This window comes from Chrysoperla carnea, chromosome 1 (genome assembly GCF_905475395.1).
Source record: "Chrysoperla carnea chromosome 1, inChrCarn1.1, whole genome shotgun sequence".
NCBI classification, from domain to species: domain Eukaryota; kingdom Metazoa; phylum Arthropoda; class Insecta; order Neuroptera; family Chrysopidae; genus Chrysoperla; species Chrysoperla carnea.
Window position 1 is genome coordinate 86,824,616 of NC_058337.1, and position 10,110 is coordinate 86,834,725.

The window sequence follows — 10,110 nt, forward strand, 5'->3', positions numbered from 1 at the left end:
CGGGTCTGGCAATAATGCAGATTAGAGGTATAGTAGTAAACTCTTATTTAATGCCAAATTATTTATTAACTCATTAATTTTATAAAAAAAATGATTCCTAAGTATTTAAAATATCAAAAATATATTCTATTTTTTATATATCTATAATTATTCAGGTAATTAAGCAAACTTTTTCCAAATAATGGCAGATTTACAACTTTGAGATAAGTCCTTTCTTACCCCTTATTGATAAATTTATACGTGGAGAAAATTATTTTTTCTCTAAAAAATTTTACGGTTATATTTTTTATTTGGAGGGATATAAAGTTTGTGCATATCGAGCCTCTGACTTAATCCGGAGCTGTTATTAGTTACCTTTGTTAGTAAAAACTTAACTTGTAGCACAGAAGCAAAGTTTGTGAAATGATTAAAAAGGCCAATGTAACGACATACATTATTTTTCTATCGATTTATATTAATTGCACAACTTATATTTTGTTTCCCTAGACGTGAAAAACTTATGCATAAAATTAATTAGAACACACTAATTTTCATCAAATATTTATACTTGTTAAAAATATTTTTCAATTATTTACTTTAAACAACTTTTTACTTAAAAAAATTTAAAATCTTTCTTAAAGATCACTATTTTCGCTAAGAAAAAGGAGGTAAAATAAGTAGTTAGGTATGATAAGCCTTCGTAGACGAAACTAATGCAATACAACTTTTTTTTTTTTTCATTTTAGTATTGAAAACATATAAATATGCAAATTTTCAAGACACATTGGAAAACTATTGATTTTTATATAACAACTTTTAATATAAACAATTGAAAACCCTTTAAAGGGGATCATAATCGGGGCCCTCTTGTATAAATAAAATGTTTTAGTTTTGTTTCTAGGCAACCGTAAATTGATTAAAATCTATACTATAACATAAATTTTTGTTATTTAGACTTTAGTTCATACTAAAAAGGCCGGTTAATTAACAAATAATTTTATTAAAATGTATTAATTAATAAAAAAAAAAACAATAAATATATAATAATGGCTTATTATATAAGTAAATTAGTTTAAAAATAAAATTAAGTAATATTTTTTTTATATAAAATAAAAATGACTCGTTTATTATTTTTAAATAATTTTATAATTTTATTATTATGTTTAAATCAAGTGTATTCAAACTGTTATATAAATCATGTAAATTTTGAAATGAATGGAAATTTAACATTGCATATTTTAATTGATGGAACGGATAATAATTGTGAACGTTCGTTAGCATTAGGTCGTACACAAATCGCATCGATAGCATGGATTATACAACGCATCAATTATTTAAATTATTTAAATGGTTTAGTATTTGGTTTAAGGATATATGATACATGTTCGGAAACGGAAAAACGTTTAAATACAATACTTGAAATGTATTTAAATAATAGTAAAACTTGTTTGGATAATCAATTTCGTATTCGTAAGTATAATTTTTGTTGATAGTGTGGAAAAAATTATGCTAAGACAGGCGCTGTTTAAAAGATACTTTCAAAATGATTTAGATTACGAATCTACATTTATCTGGACATATTTGAAATATAGAAATAGACCATACATTTGAGAAATTGAAATAAAGACCATACATATGATAAGTGAAATAAATTTCGTTCCAATGTCTAGATCAAATTTTGTATTACAAAATTGTTCCCATAAAAAATGTTATATTGTTGAATTAAAGTATGTATGTATGGAAATTGCCTAAAGTAAAGCGGGCTAGCTTGAGTTGCAGCAAAAACAGTTAAATTAATGAAAAATTATTTAGAATAAAGAAATTCGAGAGGTTAAATTAAGTATTTTGGAATCATAGCAAAACAGATAGCAACCCATTTTCAGACTAAAAAACGTAAACGTAACGTTTGGAAAAGTATTGACTATCTTAAAAATAGAATTCCTCAAGCGATCACGCCGGGATGATTATTTAAGGGTATTAAAATAGGAGATGGGGTCCGGAAATATTTTAAAGTGGCTTAATGTTTCTATAAGGATATAAGAAACATATGATTAACCAAAAATTTTTCCTAGCGGACCCGACAGACGTTGTTCTGTGGAAACGCAACTGCAATTCATTCATATCTATACTATGTTTAGCCTGCTCGCTAAATCCATCCCGCTTATTCCATCCCACTAAATCCAACTCTCTAAATCCCATATCGTCCCGCTAAGCCCAAATTTTACTCCTTTCTATTGGACAGGCCACAGCCTGTCCTTCGGCCTGGATGGAGCCTTCGACAGTGGAGCTCGCTGCGCTCGCATATAGCTCTAATAAATACCTATTCACAATAGCTGAATAATAATAAATAGTTCCTCAATACTATTAAAAATACATAGTACATAGTAGGTTGTAATAATAATGCAATTTTAATATTAAATAATACCTCAATACAATTAAAAATACGTAGTTCATACTTTGTTGTAATAAAAATGAAATATATGATTTATATGCGCTCCCACCATTTAATAGAAATTCAGTTTTTTTGATGCTCTCAAAAACAGTTGTAGTAGACCGAATGTACTCATACATAGGCTTATGGAATAATTTTGAAAGTCAAAACAGTTTTTTCATAAAGAAAAGAGTTCCAAAAAACCAACTTAATGTAAATAAGAAATTTGTAAGGGGGTGAAAGCACTAAAGCAGCTATACTAAGAGTGCAATCAAAAATTTTGATACTTTGCCTTCGGATTCGTAATTAGCGATCTCATAAACATTATACGTTTTTCAATAATAAATTCTTGATACTGATGTTGGATTAAATTTTTTAATTCACGGATTTTTTTCACTCTCTTAGAGGTGAAAAACATTTTGCCCTGGATAATATTTCAAATTGCTATACTAAATTATAAGATTCAGTAAAAAAAAAAAACATGAATAGAATTAATTCGAATTTTGAGCACTTTATAAACCGATTGTATTATTATTTCATTTAGTAAAATCTTGCCTTTAAAAAGTATGTTTTATTTAAACTTTTTTTAAAATTATTATTTATAAAATTTTTAGCTATAGTTACTACAAATCAGATTGCTTTCGAAACTCAACAATTACAAAATATTTTGGATATTCCAACGATACAAATTAACGAATATTATAATCATGAGTTATTGTTGGATGCAACAATACAATTTTTAGTAACAATGAATTTCAATAAAGAAATTATATTAGTTACAAACTCACAAAAACTTGAAGATTTATTTAATGCAAATGCAAAGGAAAAATGGTTATGTGTTCGAAATACCTACCGATTTAGGTTATTTATTTTAAATATTCTTAGACATTTAGAAAAACATGATAGGTATAGGTAACTAAATGAAATTCTTTGACTTTGATTGTTATAAGTAATGGGTAATGGGTAGTAATGTCTTTGATTGTTATACGATTGGAAGTATGTTGGAAGTAAAAAGATGAATGAACAGACAGATATCTAGCAAAATTACCTTCGATTTTTACCATAGAGTTGCAAAGCCGCCCCCAAATGGTCGATCGCAGTATAGAGAGACAGATAGACTAGGCGCATAAATCTGTCTTCGTCACTCTTATACGCCTACAATATCTGCTTCTTTCTACCTCTCTGATTGTGGTCTAGAATTCACTTATTGCGTTTCCTTTGTCTATACAGCTCTCTGATCTCTATTGATTTTTGAAAATATGCTGTCGTTTTTATAACGCACAACTTAAGTGGTCTTTTATCTCAGTTACGACCTCGAGTGGACGATTAAATTACACTGAGGGATTCATGTCAAGTATAAAGTATGTTAACTAAGCAGCTCAAAGCCTAATGAACCAAATAATTTTTTTGCATTAATTGATTATCTGGAATTAAATTTGAAGATATTTAAAGTGAAATTGTTGCTCTTTTCGTCTACAAACAAATAGCATTTGGACACAATTTTATATCGAAAAATTAAGGGGTATATTGTTGCATAGAATTTTGAAATTAAATTTTTTTTCGCTAGAATTAATTTTCTGAAATTGCACTGACCGCTCATATACCTAATAGATTTTCTGCTTCCTTTTTAATAGCTGCCAATAGTAGGTACTTGCCAAGGAATTTCATTTCGTTATAACCTGCCAAGGGCTGTTAGTTCTCTAGGATTTTGTTACTAAATTTTCTAAATTTTAGTGGAATTCAACATGTTGATATTAAAAAGTCAAATATATTAGTAGTATTTGGTAATAAAGAGGAAATTACAAGTTTATTGACAAATCCACCAGATAATTATTTGAAAATTCAATGGATACTAGTGCCTTTAGATGAAGAAGCTGAATATGAAGGTAAGATTTGATGTAATATATAATCTATATTATGAATAATAAAAACAATATGATAGGGCCGTGAAAAATATATAGAGTGTACCATGACGGGATGTGAAAAATTGAAAAAAAATTCTTCTTCAATTTTTTCAATACCCTGTAGGTAGGTATATATGTTATATACATCAAGGTATACTAATCTTAGTCCCAAGTTTGTAACGCTTAGAAATATTGATGATACGAACAAATTTTGGTATAACTGTTCGTAAAATCACCTAAATAATCCAAGCTGAAATTTTTAAAAGTTAGTTTGAGTTCGTAAATGAGCAATCTAGGGTCTTGGGTCCGCAAAACCCATTTTGTAAACCGTTAAGAGATTAAAAAAAAGTTTAAATGTTCATTATAAAAAAAATAAACAATTTTTGTTTGAAACATTTGTTTTTGTAAACATTACTGTTTGCTCGTGAGGGCACAAATTAGGACAAAACATTGGTTCTCATTTTCTCCAAAACCATAAAAGATAGAAAGTTGAAAATTTTCATTTAGCTTCAACTATATTGGTCTTGTGAAACATTCCCGAAAAAAATGAAAAGTCAGTAAATTGAATAAACTTGTGATAGTAAACAAAAATTTAATGGCAGTAATAATAATTAGATTTATGATGAAATGTAGAAACATGATTGATTTGGTTGGCTATAATAACTAATCCTAAAAACTTAATTACCTTCAATTTTTTCATAAAACCCGATTTCTTAGAACTCTGGCTTTATACATTTTTTAAAATTAAAAAGTCATAAAAGTTGCTTAGTCAACATGAAATAACTTTTTAATATACTAATCATTATTTCAATTTTAATGTCAAACACAATTAATAATATAATCAATCAAAAATTTTTATTTTCAGTACTTCCGCCCAACAACTCTTATATAATACGTCCAATATACGCTGATTATTATCAAACAATGATTGAATATTTAAAATTAACAACATCAACAATCTTATTAAATGTTGCAAAACCAATCTTACAAATTTTATTTGATATACGCCAAATAATTGACACAAAATGTACTAATAATAATAATCTGTCCGATTGCATAGTCAAATATTATTCTAATCGAAACGATCAAAATAATTTCACAGACAATGATATATTAGAATTTCTTAAAATTGAACAATTATATAATAAATTTGTTTATGAAATTCATGAAATATTTACAATCGATGAGAATGACTACGAACATCATAATAATTTTAATAATATGCTAATTACCAAAAAAATATGTAATTATAATATATTTAATCGTACATTACATTTCGATGAACCTATACCAGATAACAGCAATTCGACCAGAAAACTTTGTAATTTATCACAATTGAAATGTTTAGTATATTGTAAAAATTTTAATAAATATCGTACAAATTTTACAATTCCACAAAAAAGTACTATCGGAATTAAATGGCGTACAGAGAAAGCATGGATTGCTGCTATAATTTCAATATCAAGTATTGGATTTTGTACAACATGTGCTGTATTGTTATTTATTTTATTTCGATTGGTCAAAGGTGATATTTTAGAAGGAAATCCAACAAGTTCTATTTTACTATTACTTATTATTTTATGTATGTATGCAATGGTTATACCATTTTCAATTACCTTGGTAAATAAACCACCGACAAATGAGGAAGATACCGAATTTAATTATATATTACAGGATGAGGATAATAATTTTTATAATATCGTTGAACCTACAGTTAATAACGTAACAATTAACGATGATGAAAAATATAATTTAACATTTATAGATATTGATGAAAATAATACTGAATTTATTTCAACTACAGAAGAAAGTTATTTCTATGAAAATGTTACAGAATTCATCAATGATTCTTCGAGTACAACAACAGAAAGTTACCTTGAAGATGATGAGGATAAAATTGAATATACGAACTATTCAAGTCTTATCCATTCTTTACCATATCATGCGCTACCATTCCATTCCTTCCCATATCAAGCGTTACGTAATGAAAATATAATAGAACTTCAAGATGAAAAAATGATTATTGAATATGAAAATTTAATCTGTACATACACAATATTTGGTATATCATTTTTATATGCCTTTGCATTTTCCATACTATTATCACGATTTATCGTGGTAGCAACAATCGGAAATGATGGTGGATTTATGTCACATGTTAATGGATACATTCAATCGACTTTATGTTTTTTTATGACTCTCGTACAAGTTGGTTTTAACAGTGATCTGTGGTTCATTTATAACGAATGCGATACTATTTTTAATAATAATTTTATATTAATTATAATTAGTTATGATATATTTTTATTAATATTATTAATAATATTATCACCATTTGTAATACGATCACAGCGGAATTATAAAGAAGGTATTATGGGTTCAGTGGCTGTTTATATTATTGGTGGAATATGGTTGATATGGGTGCTGTTATATTATTATTTAAATGATCGGGAGTATAGAAATATTTTATTGATCTGTGGAATGATTGCAACGGCAAGTGTATTGTTGGTATGCGTTTTTATACCACGTACATACTTAATGATGACTGGTATTGCACGTGATCGTATAACGAATGCGTTACCAACCTTAGCACATACACAAAGTACCAGTATTTTGGATATTAATTTTAGGACGAACTCACAGGTATAGTTAAAAAATATTTTTAAAGGTCCGTATCTGTGTAACCTTGAGATTGCTTAGGCTAAAGTAGAAGCAGTGGAAGAAAATAGGTCAAATCTAAGCAAGTAAAATTATAGGGCTTTCCTTGCCAACATCTGATACTTCTCATTTCTTGTTCCCTTTCATTGTTCACTTTACTAAAACCTCCTTTGGCGTATGCACCTCCTGTTGCGTTTAATGTAACAAAAAACTGCTAAAACTGACTACTTTTAAATTATCTAAACTCCACAAAAAAAAGTTTCGCGAACATTTTCTAAATTCGCTGTATTCAACTTGAAAACCCATTTCAAATGAGTCGTTAATCAACCCTCCGTTTCATTAATAAAACGTAAGAAACCACTTCCCGCTCTCTATGAGGTGACTACGTGAGCGGTATTTTCGTTAAACGATTCGTGCCACCTTGGCACGAATCGTTGTATGAGACAAATTTCAGTCATTTATATTGATGCTTTTGGAAGTAATGTAAAGCTTGCGGAACTTTTTCAGTATACAGGGTGGCAGAAAAAGAAAATTTCCCAAAGCTAATGCAGAACGTTCCATACAGCAAGAACTTTCCGACGAAAATAGTCATGATCGAAAATAGTCCCTCTAGTATGACGAACGAATGAAGATTATTAAACTACTTTACTCAACAATGTATTTACTTTATTGGTTAAGTTTAATTGTGCACATAACTCCTTAACTATTGAGTTTTGGATATATTATATAAGATACTTTCGACTTAAAATTGTCCAAAGAATTCGCTTGTAATCTAGGGCCATCGCATCACGGGGCACCCTGTATATTCAAACTTTGGCTTGAGTTCTAATACAGTAAGCATAGACCTAATTTTAAGATTATTTTACGGGAAAGAAGATCCTAAGAGTCCCTGTTTACAAATTCAAATTTATATTCCACGGTTAAAACCTTTATTGGTCAAAACGAGTCAAAACCATTTTAATTATAATATATTTGAGTTAAAGTTTTTTTCGCCTTTAGATATTATAATCGCTAATAGGTTTTGTTTTGCGGTCCATATTATGTATGGGCTTTGCCATGCGTGAGAAGTACAATGTACAGGTGAATTTTGTTAAAAGTAGGCCTCGACCCTTATTTGTATAAAATAACCTTAAGCAAACTTAATTAATTTCTTCTGTTTTATAAAATATCATTTTTTATTTTCTCTGATTTATAGGCCACTTATGGTTGCGTAAATCCAATGCCAATCAGTAGTATTTTACATAATAGCGGCGAAGTAATACCTCAAACTGCCACATTACCAATAAGACAACGTGTAAATTATTATTCAGAAGAACCAGACGATGTTGATGGGGGTATGACTGAAGAACATCATAATGCTACAAATGAAGAGAATACTTACGAACGATATGATACACCACCCAGTCCAACAAAAATTACACGATTTTAATAAATACATATTTATTTTTAAATTGTAAATAAAAATTAAAAAAAAATAATAATAATCATATTTAATTTATATATTAGTGTTTTTTTTTTGTTTATAAATTTTTTATTTGAATAATTTCGATAATACGGACCATCAATTTTCGAAAAAAAAAAAAAAGTAAATAATTCTTTCTGAGGATCTATTTTATTGTAGGTATATTATACACTACAAGGATGCACATTGAACTAAAGTTCAGTTTAGAGCTTTTACCCTGTCTGTGCCTTTTATACGCATGACTCTATATCTAATGATTTTATGGATTTGATAATCGAAAAAAATTAAATAAAATTTGAGCATTTTTTGGGTTGAAAAAAATCATGGAACTCGCGTAATCGTCACGCTCATACATACCACATTAAAAACAACGGTTCTCACCCTATCACTAAAGATAAACCACATTGAGCACATTTTCACATTTAGCTCTAGGAGGGGTGACCATCCTAGTCAACACAAAAAGTTTAAGAAAACAATTTTATTGAAAAAAAAAGCTATCTATATTACATTATTGATATGTATATATATATCAAACATAGAGTAGTGGATAGCCCAGCCGCTTCCGACTACAGAATACCTCGGTTCAAATCTAGCATTGTCCCGATTAATTTTTAATTAAATAAGTTATTATGTCAAGAGAAGGAATTTTTTTAGATAATTGTTATGAGAACCAAAAACGACAAATAAGTAAGAGAGCGATGTGTATTTTATGTTATTTTAATTCCCACCCTCTGGCAGAAGAGTGATTTATGACATAAGTAGGAAAGTGGGACGGACTAACATAATTAATTTTTTTTGTGAAATAACATGTTCTCCTATTACAAAATCTTAAAAAATTTCATTTAACAAGAATAAGTTCGCATGTAAAAAGCAAGCAAAATAAGTATTTTTTTTTTATATTTTGTAATAGGCGAATATGTTATAAAATAGTGGGATAAAATATATATAAACATGTTCTCCTGTTACAAAATTTCAAATTTTAGTCTTAACGAGCGATTTTTTTTAATTTTATGAATACAAATTTTAATATTTTTTAATAGGAGAATATGAGTATGATAAACTATTAAACATGTTCTCCCATTAAAAAGTTTCATATTTTAGCATAACCAAGCCATTTTGTACATATTTTTAATATATTGTAAAAGGAGAATATGATTTTAAACAGTGAGATATATATATGATTATTTAAATTCCCACCCCCCGACAGAAAAGTGATTTATGACATATGTATAACTGACGTTAATTATAGCAAGAGGGCGGGTTATATAGATAATTTAAACTATAAAAAGAGTGGAAAATTTTTAACACCCGAAAAAATTTAAAAAGTTTAATTTAGAAATGTTAACCACACCAGGATACGAACCAGCGTACCCAAGTGTCACAGGCTAGTGCTAAACCCACACAACCACCCGATTTTGTTATAATCATATAATCAACTTAATGCCTACCTTTACAACATAATTAATTAATTGATAATTTTGTCCTGGAAGAAAAAATAGGATAGAAAAAATAAAACAAAATTTAAAATATATAACGATTTTCCTTTATTTATAACAAACAAACAAAATGTTATAAAAACTGAACTTTTTACAAGTATATTTTAATCCAACAATTGCTAATAATAAACAAACAATCAATAATTCCTTAAAATACATTGATTAAGGAAGTAAAAACTG

At 28.0% G+C, this 10,110-nt stretch overlaps 1 protein-coding gene across 1 annotated transcript; it reads left to right on the forward strand.

The window, feature by feature from the left end:
* Positions 1-1,190: 1,190 nt before the first annotated feature.
* LOC123291853 lies at positions 1,191-8,401 on the forward strand. The gene is made up of 6 exons (XM_044872287.1): positions 1,191-1,449; positions 3,025-3,127; positions 4,145-4,296; positions 5,180-5,341; positions 5,609-6,957; positions 8,168-8,401. Exons 1-6 carry the CDS (start codon positions 1,191-1,193, stop codon positions 8,399-8,401), a joined length of 2,259 nt encoding a protein of 752 aa, XP_044728222.1.
* Positions 8,402-10,110: the final 1,709 nt, after the last annotated feature.